This window comes from Aethalodelphis obliquidens, unplaced genomic scaffold (assembly GCF_003676395.1).
Source record: "Aethalodelphis obliquidens isolate GAN/ISIS:26980383/991018 unplaced genomic scaffold, ASM367639v1 scaffold3, whole genome shotgun sequence".
In the NCBI taxonomy this organism is placed as follows: domain Eukaryota; kingdom Metazoa; phylum Chordata; class Mammalia; order Artiodactyla; family Delphinidae; genus Aethalodelphis; species Aethalodelphis obliquidens.
The window spans coordinates 47,545,082-47,565,865 of NW_020837947.1; the positions used below are offsets into that span (position 1 = coordinate 47,545,082).

Sequence of the window (20,784 nt, forward strand, 5' to 3'; positions counted from 1 at the left end):
GCACTGCATGTACTCTAGACAGATAGTTTTAAGTGTGTGTTGTCATTAAGAAATTACAGCGTAAGCAGATTTTCTAAAAGAAAAACGTGAATTGATTTAAGCTAATCTTAGAAGTAAAAATCTAGTTTTAATTTGTGGAGTGTTAAATTGTGAATGTGTCCTTTATAACCATTTTTTTCTGTAATTTTACACGTGTATTTCCTTAGAGTCTTAGTGAAACATACTTCTTTCGGCATGTCTCAAAAAAAATGTTTAAAAGTGTGATTTTTATTTCCTTTTATAGATACAAAATCTTACTCTAATCAGTGTGGAATTACATGCTCGAACTAGACGAGACTTAGAACCAGATCCTGAATTTGACCCAATCTGTGCTCTGTTCTACTGCATCTCATCTGACACTCCACTGCTGGATACAGACAAAACAGAACTCACAGGTGTAATAGTGATTGATAAAGACAAAGTCTCTAGTCAAGGTATTGTTCATTTTTATTAATTTTATACCTACCTACATTAGGATGAACCTTTTAATGGCACAGTTTCTTTCCTCAAGATCTAAACCAAGCAAGCATAAGGAACTCCTCTGTAAAATGTTTGCTGAGGTGGGAGTAGGAAATGTTGTCTATAGCTTTGTCCTAAATTCATTATTCTTGAATTATTGTTAGAAGTCAGAAACAATACAATATAAAGAGCTTAATAAAATTTCCAATTATCATATCTAATTTGATCTAAATATTATTATATAAAATACTAATTGTTAATACTGAAGTCAAATAATTGTGTACGTTGGGTGGACAGCCTTCCTTATATATGCATGCTGGTATTTTGCTGCTAATACAGAGTTTCTCTTTACTTTAAGGAGTTAAGTTACTACTGTAAGTTAATGGTTTATAAAAGACTTAAGATATATTCTAATTTTGTTGATATCTCTTCCTAAATACATACACTTTTGGTTCAGAGGTACTTCATACAGGATACCATGTAAGGCAGTTTATAAAATACCAGGTGTTCCTCTGCAATTTTAAATAGTAATATGTGAATTCAGTCAATTGAGGAGGAAGTCTTAACATATAACAAAACTGTACAGGAATTTGCAGTTTAATCAGTGATGTGCTTGAGCTGGCTTGTACCAGTTCACAAGCCAATGCTAAATTTTCATGAATTTTTTGAACTAGTTGATGTCACATTGGTAGTTTCAAATTAGCCATGGTGGGAAGTTTTCACATCTTGGATATAGACAAGAAGTACAAATCAGGGCTTTTTTTTTTTCTTTCCTGGAGAGGTGCTTATAAGCATTCTCCAGCATACCACTGAGTAAAATATTCTCCACTAAGCAAGCCTCTTCCTGTAGGAAGAAACAAAGTAATAATATTTCTTTTTGGGTGACACGTTATCTGGGGAATTTTGTGAATGTAGACTTTTCAGGAAAATAATTGAAAATATGAAATTTGAATTTTCAGTTACATGTACTAGAAAACCTTTAAGAAAATTTTCAAGAAACTGAGCTAATTACATATTTACTTTGGGGAATGCTGTCTCATTTTAAAGTATTTTAGGTGCATAGTCTTACTCAAAAGTAAGGGATAATATTACTTAAACAATTATATGTAATAAATATTTTGTTTATTCTTAGATATCAGATATCAGACCCCATTGCTTATTAGATCTGGGATTACAGGACTAGAAGTTACCTATGCTGCTGATGAGAAGGCACTTTTTCAAGAAATTGCACATATAATAAAGAGGTATTGTTTTGTATTTTCTGATTTTTTTTCCAGTTTTTGTTCAGAGTCCTTTTGTGCTACTTTTGATTAATATAGGTGAAAGTTAAAAATAGGAAGTGATGGGCTTCCCTGATGGTGTGGTGGTTAGGAATCCGCCTGCCAGTGCAGGGGACACAGGTTCAAGCCCTGGTCTGGGAAGATCCCACATGATGCCGTGGAGCAACTAAGCCCGTGCGCCACAACTACTGAGCCTGCGCTCTAGAACCTGCGAGCCACAACTACTAAAGCCCATGTGCCACAACTACTGAAGCCCACACACCTAGATCCTGTGCTCCGCAACGAGAAGCCACCGCAAGGAGAAGCCCATGCACTGCGACGAAGAGTAGCCTCCACTCGCCGCAACTAGAGGAAGCCCACATGCAGCAACAAAGACCCAACTCAGCCACAAATAAATAAATAAAAAAGAAAAAAAATTATTAAAAAAATTTAAAAAATAGGAAGCGAATACCTTCCTATGGCCCTTGAAAGAAAAGTTAGCCCGGAAAGGATTTTGCCCTCATCTCCAACCACCATCACCATTTCCAGCAGATTAGGAATAAGAAAAGGAGTATTCTACTCTCAGGATTTGGGGCCAGTGAAAGAGAAATATTAGCTTAGCCTCTAGCTTTCCCAGTTGGATTTTAGCATTTTTCTATGGTGATGAAATAATGGGTAACTGTACTAAAGTTAAATTGTATTATTCATTAAATAGTCTTCTACCTTGGGAGCCAGCCACCATTTCAGTACCTCTTTTCTTTTTCTTTTTTTTTTTTTTTAAGAAAATTTTTTCTGAGTTTTAAACAAATCAGTATTTCCAAAAAACTTTGGAATGTAATTTGTTCATAAATTTAGGACTATCTGGTACATACTTTTTTGTGCACATAGTTTCTTGAAAATCTCTTTTGACCATTTGATAGTTGGCTTTGATGCTTGATAGTAGAATCTTGTCAAAATTTATGAAAGAGTTTTTAACCAAAAAAATTTTAATTTAAAAATTAAACAATTAAGTGGATCTCTTTTGCATTTTCTCAAGAGTATAACTCTTAGTAGCCATTGCCCATTGCTAGATTTAGGTTTTTAAATGCCTAAAGCAGGCTGGAAAATACTCTGGATCCTGATGTATGGATAAAAGCTGTCCTTGAGCGTGTTGTTACGCTCAAGCCTTTCTGTTCTGCTTTTGTAGTCGAACTTTTTCCTATAAAACTGAGACGATATCCTGCATTAAAGATCAAGGTGGGGCTTCTCTGGTGGCGCAGTGGTTGAGAGTCCACCTGCCGATGCAGGGGACACGGGTTCGTGCCCCGGTCCGGGAAGATCCCACATGCCACGGAGCGGCTGGGCCCGTGAGCCATGGCCGCTGAGCCTGCGCGTCCGGAGCCTGTGCTCCGCAATGGGAGAGGCCACAACAGTGAGAGGCCCGCGTACTGCAAAAAAAAAAAAAAAAAAAGAAAGGTCAAGGTGATGTTTTACTGATTCAACATCTGATTGCATCCCAGATGGGTTAACATAAACCATTTTGAAAATCAGAAAACCAGAAAACGTTTTCAGTGAAACAAAATTAGATTAAATGTCAAAGCATAAAAAAAATGATATGCTGCTACCCACCACTCTAGGGAGGAAAAAAGAGGAATGTATTTTTACTATTTATTGCACTGGTGACTGGATGGATTCCCATCCATTTGAGTCTTGCCATTGTCAGTCCTATCTTTTATCTTCTCATAGAGATATCAACATGTCAGGTACTTTTAGTACCCCCACTGCAAGCAGCTTAGCAAAAGGAACATGTAAGAGTTTTAGGCAGATACCATTTTATGGGCCAGCACATATCCAGTAATGTCCCTGGGCTTTGTATGCTTGTCTTCTCCTTGTTAGGTTTATTCCCAGCAATAGGATTACCTGTGAACATTGAGAATCTTATCAGTCATTTGCAAGTGTAGTAACTTTCTTAAATGTCCATAACATGAATTATACTGGTTGTTAAGAAAAATGCAGTAAACAAAATAAAACTAACTTCTGGTTCTTATTCAAAAGATGATATGGCTATTAGAAAAAAAGAAAAATGCTTAAATATCAACATTTCAATTCTGTAATGTCCTTTATATATTAGTCCAAACAGCTCCCTAAAAGATTATTTCCTTCTTATACCTCATTTGTTGAGCACCTACTCTACACAGGTTTTGCTAAGAGCGTAGGCTTGGGAGTCAGCCAGCTCTGTCTTTTTGTCTTGAGCAAGTTAATTATCTCTCTAAACTTTGGTTTCCTCATCTGTAAAAGGGGTAATAGATACGAGAATTAAGTGAGATAAAGCACATAAAACTCTTAGCCTGGTCAGTACTTAAATATTAACTCTATGTGTAAGGTACAGTTCTTAAGTGCTGAATATAAGATTGAATAAGATATAGATGCATATTCTCAAAGAGTTTTATTGTCTTTATTTTTCTGTTCTTAATATTTACCTGCTCAGGTGGCAAACACATAAAATAATGCAAAGCGATATTACACAAGTAAAACCAAATTCATTATCTTCTTGTCACAAACATTTTTCTCTTTCTGTATTTCCTTGAACTATTAATTTCACATTTCCCCGGACTCCCTAACTTAAATAATTTAAGTTTTGAGTCCTACCTTTTTTTCTTCTCTAATCCATGCATTACATCCTATCCATTTAACCTCAGAATTATCTTTCAAGATCATTCCTTCTCCCCTCCCCCTCCCCATGCCCATTGCTACTCCCCTAGTTAGAGCCCCCTCACCTCTCATCTGTACAGATGTTATTGGGTTATCTAAAATATTAATTGTAAAGCAGCTTTTTTCTGCCTAAGCAAATAAAATTATTTTCTTATTTGCTGCTTTTTTCTGATGCTTCATCAGAAGCACAGTTTTGTTCTTCACTACTAATCCTATCTACCCAACCTTGTTCTTTCTATAACTTTTAGAAACCTGGTAGAGTGAATAAAATTTACAAAAATTGCAGAACAAGTCACCAAGATTTTGTTATTGTCACTGAATGTTTTCACAGAAGAAATATAGAATCCTTGGGACTTTGAACTTGAAAAAGATGTTTTCTGAGCTTTGAGAGTCTTGTAAAACAAAACAGCCTCTAGGTCAAAAAATAAATATAATAGATCTGAAAAATACTGAAATGGCAGTTTTTCTAAAAGAACAAAATATTAATAAATCCATTAAGAGAAGCATTAAGGGTAGCTTTCTGTTTTTTCAGTGGTAATCTCTGAGCAGTAGTAGTTTATAAAATAGGTACTTGTTAATTGAGAAAAAAATACTTTCAAAACATTATCAGAAAATAAGTGTACTTAATCACTCTATTAGTCAGTTACCACAACAGAGCAAGTAGCTGATTGGAATAATAATTCTTATAAATAAGTAGATGTTTCATGAATCAAAAAAATTCAGTTGAAGAAGGTGGAAGAACTATTTAAGAGTCAACAGAAGGGCTCTGTAATCATCTGGCATCTTCTTCATGTTGTACCCATGTTTAGAAATGTATGTGATAGGTACTGCAGCAATCTTCCAAAGTCTTCTCTTAAGACCAAGGTTAACTGTGACCAAATTGTAATGCCTTTTCTAAATATTCTTAGTATTAATGCAGTCAGCTGCATGGGTTCTTTCATGTGTGTATGGGAATCCTTCAAATCTCCTTTCCCTGACGATCCTTAGAGTCACTTAACACTTCTGCCCCAGTTTCTCAAATTTAGACATTACATAGTTAGCTTTATAGGGAGATGCACTTGTCATTGCAGATCATCTTTGACTGCTCTGAGAAGAGTTTAACTTTAATGGAAGAGTTGATGAAGTTGCTATCAACAAAGATGTGTTGAGATATTGGATGTTATTTTAGAAGACTAATGAGCAGGAAGGGTGTTGGGAGACTTCTCTTTTCTTGAAGCCCTAGGACTTTTCTGGACTTCCTTTTTAAGAATTAATCTACCCTTTTAACCTCTGATCTTTGAGACTGAGCCTTTGCCTCATTGTTGCATATTGTCTTGCTTGCTTTTGCTTCTCCCCACTCTCTCGTGTTATAATCCTGCTCTTTGTTCCAGAATTACCAGCCACGTGGCACTTTCTACCAAGAAAACACTTTTATAGGTCGGTGAAAAGATCCATTTGGCTGTTCTGTTAAATTAATCATTTTTATTAAATTAAGTGGTTTTCTCAGAAATTTCAGTCCTTTTTATATAGAGGAAAGCACATGGATATATGTTATCTTTTTCTCCTGACAAGTTTGAAGGCTACTTTGTAAGTCTGTAGTATAACAATGGATCACAAGCAGATCACTGGATATTGAAATTTACGTTAGGGAATGTATTTTATAGGGCCTTTAAGGAATAGGAAAAATGAAAAGAATATTATTGCAGAAGTTTGAGTCTAGTTCTTTTGACATTAGCCACTTAAGTAAGGAGACATTTTTGTGACATTCTTATTTTTATTATCTAAGTAAAAACTAATGTCATTCAATACCCATTTAAAGAAATTAGCTATGAAAGTATGATAAAATATTAGCAAACCAGTTCTAAAAATAGATCTGGTCTTCCCATGATCCATTGTTACCACAGACTTGCTGAGTAGCCATATATTGCTTACATTAGTAAACTGGGGTAATCTATAACTGTAGACATTGGTGAAACTTAATAGTGTTAAGTGATGTAATATGGACAGGCTGCTCATCCCCTAATTCAGAGTGACTTTATAAGCAGTTACGTAAAACCCAGCTTTATAAATTTTTGTGATCTTTCACTCTACTTTTTTGGCTTTTATGAATAATGGTACAATAATCAGAGTAATTTGGAACTTCTAATTTGATAGCATTACAGTAGTTTTCACTCTCAAAAGTTTTTGTTCTCCACCTAAGACTGTAATCAGTTCTTCTCTTGCCCACACCATTTTCCCATTGAAGTAAATCTTCATGCTTATTTTCCTTTGTACTATAATCAGACATTTTTTTATGGTGGTCACGGTGGAAGTCCTCAGAAGAAGCACAAAGCAGCTCCTTCTAAGGTGGATGCAGATCGTCAGTTCAGTTCTACCAGTGCAACTGTGTGACCACAGTGAGCGTATTTTTCACCTAGTTTCTGATGTTTAGCTTCCCCACATTAATCTCACCCCTATTAATATTTAATTCTTCCATTAAACTGAGTCACCTTCCTCTTAAGTTTAGAGGACGAACTTATCGTTACAGAGGCCTTACTTTATGTGAGGACCAAGTCTTTACTAAGAGGGAAAAGGAAGAAATTTTCATTTTTTTCCTCAGCATTACAACTGTTTAAGGACAGTAGAGGGAGAGGGGTAGAGAAGTGACAACAAAATGACCTGGGGGATCATTTTCAAAATACAGTATCCACACGTGCCCTCATACTTCACCCTGCCCCTACCCACGTTATATCTCAATTATACCCTCACTCATACACTTTACTGGTAATGCCTGCCTCCCACCCCAATTTTTAGCAGCCTCTTTGCCAAGTCATATCAAGTAAATACATAATCTAAGTAAAAACTACTTTTGCTTTTACAAAAGTAGCTTTGAACTAAGAACTTAACCACCCCACCCCTTCCTCTAAAGAAATTCTATAGGCACCACTATATCACCCTTTTCCACCTGAGAAACATTATAAAATGTAGATTTTTAATTTTGTAATTTATATCATAAAGAAGTAGTTCTTCTGCTTAAAGGTTCAAACGTGTGGTCCTTGTTTAATTTTTTCATTCCTTCTTTAGGTATGATCCTGATATTCTGCTAGGATATGAGATTCAGATGCATTCCTGGGGTTACCTCTTACAGAGGGCTGCTGCACTGAGTGTTGACTTATGCCAGATGATCTCTCGGGTGCCAGGTAGGAAGCACTATGAATGTTTTATTGTTAACTACAGGGCAAATTACAAATAAAGACAAGATTATTGTTTTAGCCTGATTTTTAATACTAAATTGTGTAAGTTCTAGATATACATAACTCCATTATAAACTTCAATCATACATATATCCCATTTTTATCCAGCTTTTTTTTTTTTTTTTTTTGGCGGTATGCGGGCCTCTCACTGTTGTGGCCTCTTCCGCTGCGGAGCACAGGCTCCAGACGCGCAGGCTCAGCGGCCATGGCTCACGGGCCCAGCCGTTCCGCGGCATGTGGGATATTTCCAGACCGGTGCATGAACCCGTCTCCCATGCATCGGCAGGCAGACTTTCAACCACTGCGCCACCAGGGAAGCCCTATCCAGCATTTTAACATAAATATTTTTCTGCATTATGAGAAAGTCTTTATAATCATTATGAAGCACATAACATTTCTTTGACTTGATATACCATAATTTTATTTTATTTGTCTGGTTCTATGTTTTATCCATTTGGTGAGGAAGGAGGAGATGGTAGAGGAACACTAACTGTTTTTTTTATTTGGGTGTCAGGCTGAAAAATTACATGAATTTTGAAGGCTGTTCCCCAATAGTGTGATTCTAATTGAAGAGAGGGGCAGTAATAATATTCATACCAAAATTACTTTTTTTTTTTTTTTTTTTTTTTTTGCGGTACGCGGGCCTCTCACTGTTGTGGCCTCTCCCATTGCGGAGCACAGGCTCCTGACGTGCAGGCTCAGTGGCCATGGCTCACGGGTCCAGCCGCTCCGCGGCATGTGGGATCCTCCCGGACCGGGGCACGAACCCATGTCCCCTGCATCGGCAGGCGGACTCTTAACCACTGTGCCACCAGGGAAGCCCCAAAATTACTTTTTTTTTTTTTTTTCCAAAATTACTTTTTAAAGCATTTTTTAAATTATGTTTTGTTTATAGTTACTGAATTTTTAATAACTTTGTTTTAAAGCCCCCCCCCCCAAGTTGGACTAGGACAAAGTAGCATATACTTTGGGAGGCGTAAAGATCAAATACAAAATTAGTAAAACCAATCAAGATACCTCCTGAAAGGGGTTATGAAGTCAATAAAATATCTAAAGTGCTGGTAAATGGAAAGGGAAAAGTTGAAGTTGAAGAAGATTCAAGGACAGTAAATATTTTGAGCTTTGCAAAAGTTTAGAAAAAAAGGCAGAGCTGCTTTTAGTTTTTCATTGCATTAATTGTTTGTAGCTTCTCTGTCCCTTGAGTGATAGGAAGAGTGATATATCTCAATTTTTTCAACATTTCATTGGGCATAGGTTTCTGAACATTCAGGATAGGTAGCATGGGTGTTCAGTGCACTTATTAATTAATTAATTGTAATGACTAAGGTATATGACTTCAGAATAATGAATGAAAGCTCCTGTCCTTTTAGAACACTGCTGAAACCTTTTTTATGAGGCAACATGGTGCAGTACAAAGGGCATGCAGTAGAAAGGGTATGCAGTAGAAAGGCATAGTAAAGAGCACCAATGGTAAAAAGCACACATTCTGGAGAAAGACCACCTGGGTTCAAATCCTGGCCAGCAGGATTCAGACATCCAACAGGATAGGTTTCTTAACTTATCGATACCTCAATTTGTTCATCTGTAGAATAGGGACGTAACAGAACTTATCTCATAGTGCTATAATAAAATACTTAGAACAGTGCCTGAGAACATAGTAAACATTATGTGTTTGTTAAATGAAAAAATGAAAGGAAAAACAACACTTTTTTAAACTTTTTTTAAATTGATTTACAATATTGTGTTAGTTTCATACAGAATAGCACAGGGAATTATATCCATTATCTTGTAATAACCTATAATGGAATACAATCTGCAAAAATACTGAATCACTATGGTGTACACTTGAAAAAAATCTCTTAAACATTATGTTTTTAAAATAAAGACGAGCAGTAGGTTTGTGTACATGGTCTTTGGAGTCAGGTAACCCAGGTTTAGAATACTGGTTTTGTTACTATTTGGCGTGGGACAAGATAAAACATTTCTGAGTAGAATGTACTATAGTGCAAAATAAAAATGATACTAACATAATAAAGTGGCTGTATTAAAATAAAATAAATAATGTTAGTAAAGTTCTTAGAACATAACAGACATTCGAATATGGTAAATATATTTATTATTCTAGAGCCTCTATCAACAACATTCATGTGTACCCAGTGTTATATAGGAGAAACAAATTTTAATTTCTAATTCTAGATAAAATCATCACTTAGAAACTAGACTCAGAACTCTGTTCACTGTAAGAGGAACTCTTCATCTAGTTCTCCATATGTAGTTAATAGAATTTCACCCTGAATATGAAAATCATTAATTAATGTCAACAAATTTTCAGAGATTTTTTTTTTTAATTTAAGGACATATTTTATTTAACTGAATATATTCAGATATTATCATTTCAACATGTGACACAAGCCTCATTTCTTGGTACACGGGCCTCTCACTGTTGTGGCCTCCCCCGTTGCGGAGCACAGGCTCCGGACGCGCAGGCCCAGCGGCCGTGGCCCTCCCCGGTTGCGGAGCACAGGCTCCGGACGCGCAGGCCCAGCGGCCATGGCTCACGGCCCCAGCCGCTCTGCGGCATGTGGGATCTTCCCGGACCGGGGCACGAACCCGTGTCCCCTGCATCAGCAGGCGGACTCTCAACCACTGTGCCACCAGGGAAGCCCCAGAGAATTGTTTAGGTTAAAAATTCTACCATTTTTTTCCCCAAGAAATGACCAGTTTAATAATAAATATTTTTCATCCAAACACCAAAGAAATGATGTGGTGTTAGGTATTCATAAAAATAGCACCAGGGCTTCCCTGGTGGCACAGTGGTTAAGAATCCTCCTGCCAATGCAGGGGACACGGGTTTGAGCCCTGGTCCGGGAAGATCCCACATGCCGTGGAGCAACTAAACCTGTGCGCTACAACTACTGAGCCTGTGCTCTAGAGCCCGCGAGCCACAACTACTGAGCCCATGTGCCTAGAGCCCGTGCTCTGCAGCAAGAGAAGCCACCACAATGAGAAGCCCACGTACCACAACAAAGAGTAGCCCCCACTCACCACAGCTAGAGAAAGACCGTGTGCAGCAATGAAGACCCAATGCAGCCAAAAATAAATAAATTTATTAAAAAAACAAATAGCATCAGTAATTATCATATTTAAAGAGAAAAGCATTTAATTTTTTAAAAAGTGTGTGTATATATGTGTTTTTATTGTTAAAAAATATATACAGTTTTCAGATACATTTATTTCACAAAATTCTTTTATAACTTAAAGAGGAAAGAAAAATTGTTTTATTAGTCAAAATAATGATTTTTCTCTTAAACCTAATACAAAATAAACTATGAATTACATTTAATCTTTAACCTTCATCTTGAATTTTTATTCTCATTTTCTTTTGCATGGTTTGCTTGGAAATTTGGTTTCTGTGAGTCCTGATGCAACCTATATTCATTTCTATAGATGACAAAGTTGAGAATAGATTTGCAGCCGAAAGAGATGACTATGGGTCGGATACAATGAGTGAGATAAATATTGTTGGCCGAATTACATTAAATCTTTGGAGAATCATGAGAAATGAGGTAAGGTACTCTATCTGAAATTTGGTTTGGAAATAAGAGATTAGATCAATATATAGTGATTTTAATCATTATAGAATATTAGTATAGCTTCCTATATAGCTTATGCTTATTTGTGAATTATTTTTATTATACTTAAGTAGAGTTTCAAAAATAAATACTACTTTCTAAAATGCAAAGCTATAGAAGTATTTAGCTTTGTTATTGATGATTTTTTTCCCCCTGTTTGTGTCTAAGCACAAATAGCAGTGGCTATAAAAGTCTACAGCTATCATAAAATGTTATCTTGTATGTATGGAATGTTGTGTAATTTCATCATTTTTTGCTCTTAAATCATTTTTACACTCAAGGCCAGATAAACTCAGCTTGACCTTTTTGATTTATTACAGTAAGAAAAATTTAGTCTAGATATAGGAAAGAACTTTTTGAACTAGGGATATTTAAAACCTGGGTCAATTGGAAACACATTACTTGGAAATAGTTAATAGCAGCATCCAGTTGAGTCTTTGAGGGCCCAGGTAAGGATTTTTGGTAGTATGAAACTACCTTATTAATATGCAATCACTCAGAGAAATAATTCTGTCACCAAAAATGTAAGAAAAAAGATACCTACAATAAATTGCTCTATTCTCAGATTTTGGACTTGTAATATCAGATAAAATGTTTAACTTTAAGAGAGAACTCTATTCTATTCTTCAACTACTTCCCTTTGAAAATACTTTCTCTTTCTATTATACACTCATTATCCGCTGTGATCTTTCTGGCTCTTCTAGATTTATATAAAAATTTGAGTTTCCAAGCATGCCCTCTGCAATTCTTTTGGGACCAATCATGGAGTAATTCTTCCAGATAAGAAAATATGCTCTTTATATAAAATTTAGGTATTCCCATTTTTATTTTCTCTCTGCACCATGAGCTTCAAGTTATGCTCACATTTTATCTAATTTGAAAATGTACCATACATGTATCTGCTTGAGGATAATTTTTATCCTATTGTTCTTAAAATATTGTCAGCACAAGAATCTTCCAACATGGGTTTGAACTACACAGATCCACTTATTGGTGGATTTTTTTTTTCTCTGATAAACACATACTACAGTACTACATGATCCACGGGTTGGTTGAATCTGCAATGCAGATTTGCATCTACAAAGAGCTAACTGTAAAGTTATACACAGATTTTCAACTGCATGGGGGTTGGTGCCCTAACCCCTGTGTTGTTCAAGGGTCCACTGTAATTCCTAGTGACACGGCATAGGATATGGAAGGTACAGAGATTGTGTGATGTATTTGGTTTGTATATTCCATTATGTATTTCAAACTTCAGTCTCCGATACTGCCTGAATGAACACATAAATTAAGTATATAAACACAAAATTAAATTATTGAGTCTTACTTAGTTTTAGGGATCTTTTCATTCCTGAAGATCCAAAGGGCAACTATAGCAATTATCAACTGTTAGCTTAAAAATCACAAATTAGAGAGTAAATATTTTTTCAGCGTTTAGGGCTTTCTTTAGTCCTTACTGGAAATTCTCTCTAATTCTAGACTACATATATACCATCTCTGATCTTTATTTGTATCTGTGCAGAACAACTGTGAAAAAGTTACGAGTCGGGTAATTTACACCACCACCACCCCCACTTCCTAGATGTGCCATATTAGATTATCACTTTTTTCCTAACCCTAAGTACTCCTGGCAATTTGGAAATTTCTGTGAAATCCTGAATGAACTTGTGGGAAGTACTGTCTTGTATCTCTAGGTGGTATAGGATTTTAAGGGTTATGACTTTGGCCCTAAGAGTTTCTTCATATTAGAGGCCCTCAAACTATTTTTTCTGGATTTAAACAGTTCCAGAAACTCCTTTTTTATCTTTATTTCTTTTATCTGTATCTCCCTCATGACACTTAGCTGTTTCTAGCTCTTTGTTTTCTTAAATATTTATAGTTTGTTTTTAATGTTCCTTATTAAAAATAATTTACATTCACTCTAAAAATTGCAGAAGAGTATGTAAAATGAAAGTGAAATCCAACATCTCCACAACAGTTGCACCCCCCAGATACAATTTACAGTTGAATGGATACCTTTTTTTTAATGCTACTTTGGATTTTTAAATTTTTTAAATTTGTTTTTTAATACACTAGTTTTCACTCTCCTGCTTAACATAGAATTTCTGCTGTTCCCTCCAGACTTTGAATCCTCGGTAACAAAGTGCCTCTGAAATAGTGCTCATGATATACTTGACTGCTTGAATGAAAGAATAAATGACTCTTCCCCAGAGGATTATATTTAGAGGCCTTCTGGATATCAACTTAATCCAGGCCTTACAAGAATTTGCAAACTAGGTTGGAAATATATCTGATTCAATTCAACAAATATTACGGAATGCCATCTCTAATGTACAGATTTGGGGCTCGGTTTAGATCAAATTAAGATTAAGGGTATAGAATGCCATCTCTAATGTACAGATTTGGGGCTCGGTTTAGATCAAATTAAGATTAAGGGTATAGCTGGTTCCTCCATTTTAGCAGGCAGATTATCTGGGTGCAGATGTTGTTAGGTGGGTAGCTGTGAGGATGAGAAGTTCTCTTCTGGTTGCTTCAGTTTCAAGAGCTTCAGGCTCTTTGGGTTTGAGGAGAGAAGAGTTATTTAGGAGAATTTGAGAGTGATTAAGAAAATATAGAAGCTAGGCATTGACAGCCCATTTGAGCTTTGCATCAGCAAATTAAAGAGATACCTGCCAGCTGTGTTCAAATTCACAGATATAAGTGCAGAGTAACAGAGGGTTAGATTTGAGCACAGCTCACAAGCAAAGGGTTGTGGCTTTACTAAAATTTAATTAATTAAAAGGAAGCAAGAGGGGGCAGGGAACTGAATGTTAGTGCAAGGTTGGGATTATAATGACTGACTGTGGAATTTGAGCTAGGTTAGGAGCAAAGAGGTCAGGGCACCAGGGGGAGTAACCCGGAAGGAGACGGTGGTTGGAGGATGGGTTACATGAGATTATGGAGAGGGTACAATTACTGGTAATCACAGGTCTTGGAGTATGATCGTCGGAGTGGCTAAGGTGATATGGAGGCACTGATGTGAATTACCTCTGAGACTTATTTTCTGGTAGCAGTGTGGAAGGGGGCAAGACCAGAGGTAGGAGACCAGTGAGAACGTTATTGAAGTAGCTCAAATGAAAACTGACAGTGATATAGCGATTCACAAAACAATTTAGAGAGTAAATCCACAAGAATTGGATGTACAAAAAGATGAAGAGGAGGAGGTGTCAAGAATGATTGTCAGGGTTCTGGCATAGATGATTTAAGATCATGTTTAGGTGGGAAAATGAAGATTAAGGATATAGAGCATGAGGTATCAGTCAGATATCCAGGTGAAAGATACTCAACAGACATTTCAATAGGGAAGTCTCAAATGTGGGGTAGAGTCTGAATTAGAGGTACAGTCTTGGAAGTCACATGAGAGTGTGGTTGAGCTCACCAAGAAGTGAATGGAGAGAGCGATCAGGATTGAGCCAAGCACAATTTTGTGAATGAAAATATTTTGAGGATCAGACAGAGGAATCAGATGCTACGAAGGAGTTGTCAGATAAGATAGTGAAGAACACTCCCAACAGAGTCACTAGGAAGGTCAGATGCTTCCACACAAGCATGTAGGCCTGCATCTCAGTTTGGAACACTGGAATCTGGTTCTAATATTCCTTATTACAGCATCAGTCTGTCAATAAGCATCTGTTAGGTAAAATAATACGCTCCCTTGTATTCATATTTTGTCTTATTTATAAGGCACTTTTATAGACTTGTCATTTTTGACTTCTGATACTCACAAACTTGCAGGATAAGTAAGACAAGAAAGTAGTGAGGTATTATTCAAGATGAGAAAACTGACATTCACAGAAGTGACTTGCCTAAAAGCCTCATAGCTAGTATGGGGTTAAGAATCAGGATTGTGGGCATGCTCTCTGTCTTATTTTGTATATTTTATTTTAAGCATATATAAGGTAAAACATGTGTAAAATAAAATATATAAAATAAGCTCTCTGAGGACAGAGAGCATGTTTAAAATGAGTATATGTCTGTGTATGTATGTATATACACACATATCCCATATATATTATATGGCTTTGATAGGGCATCTATCACTGACCCCATACGCATGTAAGAGCCAGATGAGACATAAATGATATATACATTTAGAGGAAACACTGTTGAGTCTTGGTGCAGAGTGAGGAGGGAGTGGGAAGGAAGTACAGAGATGTTCTTGCTGTCGAACACTCTAGAAAGGAGATAGACTTGTCACCAATAATTGGTGTGTATTAGGGTGCAGAGTAAGTAGCTGAAACAAAAAATACCACATGGCAATGAAAAAGAATGAAATATCGCCACGTTGAACAATAGATGAATCTCAAACATAATGTTGACCAAAAGAAACCAGATAAATAATAGTACATATTAAATGTTTCCATTTATATGAAGTTTAAAAATAGGCAAGACTAATCTGTAACTTTGGTGAGTACTGAGTGGGAAAGGGCACAAGGGAGCCTTCCAGTGTCCTAAAAATTTCTTCATATGCATGGTGGTTACATGGATGTATACATAAAAATTCATGAGTTGTTCACTTTAAATTTGTGTATTTTTCTATAGAAAGTTTATGTCAACCAAAATTTTTAATTGAAGACAGGGGAAATGATGAACAACTGCAGGAATAAGGTGATAGAGGGTAATAGGGCACAGGTGCTTCCTTAGAGTCTCCTTCCACTTTTCTCAGTTCCCTTGCACTAATTCTCTGATTGCCTCTCCCCATTCTGAATAATTTGTTTCTGAAGTGACTAACCATTGGGTACTGCACATTGACTCTGTGAATGGAAAAGTGTAACCATACCTCTATCCGCTGATTCCTTTATCAGTAAAATAAACGGCCAAGGACTATAACACTTTCTTCCTCTATCAATTCTGACTTTGATCTACATAGTACATTTTTCCAATGTTTAACTTACTCAGATTGCCTTCTAAAACAAGTAACAAACTCCTAATTCATAGTTTTAGATTCACTGTCAACTTACGGAGTAAATCACTCTAAAGATTGGAACATTCTAAAGGTGGATCATCTTAATTTTAGAGTTCATGTTTCCTTCCTTTAATTTTACTCACAGCTGGGATTATAGGTGACCATTTTCATGCTTCTGTGACACTAAGAAGATCCAAAGTAGAGTGGGTGCTATAAGGTTATAATATTTTAGTCTTAATCCAATTTATGACATAGTTCTATTTGAAATAAAATCAACTCAGAACATAGGTCTGCCATCTGCCTCAGATATTGGGGACCAATTTCTAAAATTTAAGTTTAGTTTGAGATCACAGAATCCCCTAGTTAATCCTTATAGGTCAACTTACATGGCAAACTTCAAGTTTTCCCATAATGAGAGAGCTGCAGGACAACATGGTGATCTTTTCTGTAGAGATTTTTTTTGATTGTTTTTAATGACGATATATACTCTAGCAGAAGTTTAGGTTTGGTCTGAAGTGCTATTCTCTTTATTAGGTAATCATGTAACTACCTGAGATCAGATATTTGGTTCAATTTTCTATGAAACTAAATAGAAAAAAATTTTAAACTAAATTAAAATATTCACTAGCATGTAGAAGAGTCATTCAAATATGGGAATTTTATAATAAAATGAGTTATTTATTTTTGAGAGAAGTACTCCAGGGCAATACTGATTTTTGTAAAAGAAATGGTAATTTACTTCCATTTACCCCCATAATGGGTTAGTACCTGTTTTATACTGGTGACTTTAGAATAGATAGCTTCATTCCAAAGTTTAAAAGTCTGTGTGTGTGTGTGTGTGTGTCTCTAAGTGTAAGTACATACACTTACTCCGAAGTATGCCACATTCTGATGCTGTTGTTCTGGAGATTGATAGAAATTGTAGATAAAGAAGACCAGTTTTTTGGGGGTCACTGCACTGAGATGAGCTTAACATTCAATCCCTGTTTTGTACTTGCTGGATTGTAGAAGTGGAAAAGAATATATTTTAAAATTGTAATATACAGATGTGAAGTGCTGTTTGAACTATTCCTCAGAACCTCGAGCTGACCTAAGAATGGTGACTGCTGCTTCCTTAATTTCCATTTTACACTGAAATACCTGCCATTGTTTAGACTGCTTGTGTCTTGTAGGTATTTCTGAGAGATCATCTAGCTAGAGGTATGTTTTATGAATTTGGACACTTTTTCAGTATTCTTCTCCCAGTAACACAGCTTTCACCTACATATTTTGAAGATGGGAAACATGCTGTCATTTCTTTTTAATCTTTTGCTTTCGGAATGAAATTGACTCTATAATGTCCATATATTGGGTCTTAGTACTGATGTAATTCTTGGGAGCAGGATGAATGCCTGCCTTTAACTAGATAACTCATCCTCGAATCTGTGGGAGCCTGTTAATCAGCATGTCATCCAGGATCAAAAAGTAAGTACGGAAAGAACAAAAAATTAACTTGCTTGACAGTGCTTGTTTGTCAGTATTTGTATTGGCATAGAGTATAAACAGAAGTGATAAGAACTGGGATCTATAAAGTAAGTATTATATGACCAAGTTGAACCTCTTCAGGTCTGATTATTTTTCTAATTAAATATTAATTTATTACAAACATTTCTGTCCAGTAGGCTATATATACATAGTTTTAAATTAAATCAGTTGTAACACGAATCATTTTTACAAGTAGCTTTCATATCTACTATGAAAAATTAGAAATAATATTTAGGATTTTTTAGAACCCAATTTGCATGTAAGTATGAGCATTATTATAATGGAGTTTTCCTTTTCTTTCCTTAGGTGGCTCTAACTAACTACACCTTTGAAAATGTGAGCTTTCATGTTCTTCATCAGCGTTTTCCCCTCTTTACTTTTCGAGTCTTATCAGATTGGTTTGATAACAAGACAGATCTATACAGGTAATGTTTTATAACTCTGAAGAGGATAATATCTCTTTTTAAAAATCAGTATTGTTGGAGTATAATTTATATACAATAAAATGCACACGTTTAAAGTATATTGTGCAGTGACTTTGAAAAATGTATACACCCTGTAATCACTACCCCAATCAAGATAAAGAACATTTCTAACACCCAGAAAATTCCCTTATATAGCTTTGTAGTTAATCTACCTATTCCTTAACCACCCAGGTAAGTATGAATTGAATTTCTATTACTATAGATTAGTTTTGTCAGTTTTAGAACTTTGTATTATTAGAATTATTTACAGTCTACCGCTTTGTGTCTGTCTACTTTCAAGAAACTCAGCATGTTTTTGAGATGCAACCACGTTGTTGCATGAACCAGAGTTTGTTCCTATTTTTATTACTAAATAATATTCAATTGTATGAGTATACTACAATTTATCCAGTCACCTGTTGATGGACAGTTGAGTTGTTTCTGGTTTGAAGCTATTATGTATTAAGCTGTATGCAGGGCTTTGTGTGAACACACATTTTCATTGAAGAAAGTGCTAAATCGTTTTCTTTGCAGTTCTTCTAGGGGAAGACTCCTGGCAAGAAATTCTCTCAGCCTTTATTTATCTGAAAATGTCTTTCTTTATCTCACCCTTATTTTTGAATATTTTCACTAATCCTGGGGTTGAGAATTATTTTTCTTTCACTGCTTTAAATTCCCTTTTCTCCTGGCCTTCATTATTTCTGATGAGAAATCAACATTTGTTCTCCTTTTTCCAGTGTATGCTATATATATATATATATATATATATATATATTTTTTTTTTTTTTTTTTTTTTTTTTGGCAAAGTCAGGCTTAATGAGTGGATGGCTGCTGCTGCTGTTTTTCTATGTAAGACTTATAGTGGAGGCAGGGGAATTAACTCACTTTTCCTGGTCCAGAGTTAGTCTTTGAGAGTTCCTGCTCTCCCAGGCCTCGAAGATGAGGCTTTCTCAGCATTCCTGCTCTTCCCACAGTGGTGATAGACCTCTGCTTTGTATCACTGCCAGGTCCTGGCCCAAGCAGGTTTCCTGACTCTTCCACAGAGGAACATGGCTTATGCTTCTACTCCTTCCCCAGGAGTGTTGTTTCTTTGCCTGGAATCTATGATGGGAAAGTTTCCTGCCCCTTTCCCAGTGGTAGACAGCTACTGTTTGTTACTTGGTACAAGGCCCGTGGTTGGAACAGGGGAGGTTTCCTGCCTTCCCTCGGGTGCAGCTTTTACTACTACCCCCTCCCAGCTGTAAACATCTTTTGCATCTCTTCTCTTCCCAGAGATAATGGATCTTTGCATAAACCCTAAGGATTGGAGAATTTCTTGCTGGTCCCACAGTAGCTCAAGGCTTTGCTTCATATAAGAGAAGGGTTGGAAGAAGTTGCAGGGTTTTATTCCTGTGTGCACTGTCCTGCCCCCAGTCTTTCTTGTGAGCACTTGGTGGAGGCTCGTGGAAAAAGATTTCCCTGGTGTCTAGGGCTTCCAGTGATTCTTAATTGTCATGCTAGCCCATACGTGACCTTTAAGAATTTATTAACACATAAACAATTTCATTCTTACCTGCTTTTATGGCCGTTGCATCTCCCTCCTGTTCTCTGCCAAAGATGAAATAAGTTATATGTCCTATCTGTTCTTCTAAGGGTTTGTTACCTATGAAATTTATTTCACCTGATTTTTTTATAACCTCAACTTACTGATGATCTCAATAATCTCTATGTATATTATTCTATTTGACAGTGTCCCATAGACCCTTAAGGCTCTGTACATTTTTCTTCAGTCTTTTTTCTAACGACCTGTCTTTAAGTTTACTAACTTTCTTCTGTCATCACCAACCTGCTGTTAAGAACAATCAATAGGGACTTCCCTGGCTGTCCATTAGTTAGGACTCTGCACTTCCTCTGCAGGGGGCACAGGTCTGATCCCTGGTCAGGGAACTAAGATCCCGCATGCCCCACAGTGCGGCCAAAAAAAAATAACCAATAAATTTTGTATTTCAGTTATTTTTAGTCCCAGAATTCTCATTTGGTTCTTTCTTTTGATAGTTTCCATATTTGGTGGATTTCACCATTGGTTAACTCATTAAGATTACATTTTTCTTTTAACTTCTTGAATATCTTTTCTTTAGATTTTTGAACATACCTATATGTTATCTGTTACTATATCCAACACCTGGCCGTCTCTGTATTAGTTTCTGTTGACTGCTATTTTTCTTAACTGTGGGTCATATTTTTTTGTTTCTTTGCATGATTATGTAATGGATATTGCTCATGTTCTGTTGTACAGATTCTGGATTTTATCTTCCTCTGAAGCATGTTTATTTTTGCCTAGTAGGCAATTCAGTGATTGGCTGATCACCTTGAACTTGTGCAAACCTGGTTTTTGTGCTTTGTCAAGGTGGATTTCTGAAAAGCCCAAAGTGTTTCCTAAGCCCCTCCAACTTGACAAGACTCAGTCTCCAGATTCTATGTGCATATTGTTAGTGCTTGGTTTTAGGTTTGTCTACAGTTGGCTTTACTCTGCCTTACTCCTAAGGTGTGGTTTTTCTGAGCTCTCAGCTGGATGCCCAG

General features: G+C 36.2%; 1 protein-coding gene across 3 annotated transcripts in view; it reads left to right on the forward strand.

Moving 5' to 3' along the window:
• REV3L (REV3 like, DNA directed polymerase zeta catalytic subunit) overlaps positions 1-20,784 on the forward strand; it is a 183,636-nt gene that overhangs the window by 127,729 nt on the left and 35,123 nt on the right. For all 3 annotated transcript variants that reach the window (XM_027088496.1, XM_027088475.1, XM_027088486.1), the window contains 5 exons: positions 284-473; positions 1,631-1,742; positions 7,491-7,606; positions 11,108-11,226; positions 18,068-18,186. In XM_027088496.1, the coding sequence (XP_026944297.1) occupies positions 284-473; positions 1,631-1,742; positions 7,491-7,606; positions 11,108-11,226; positions 18,068-18,186 (656 nt within the window). The remainder of the gene's footprint in view (positions 1-283; positions 474-1,630; positions 1,743-7,490; positions 7,607-11,107; positions 11,227-18,067; positions 18,187-20,784) is intronic.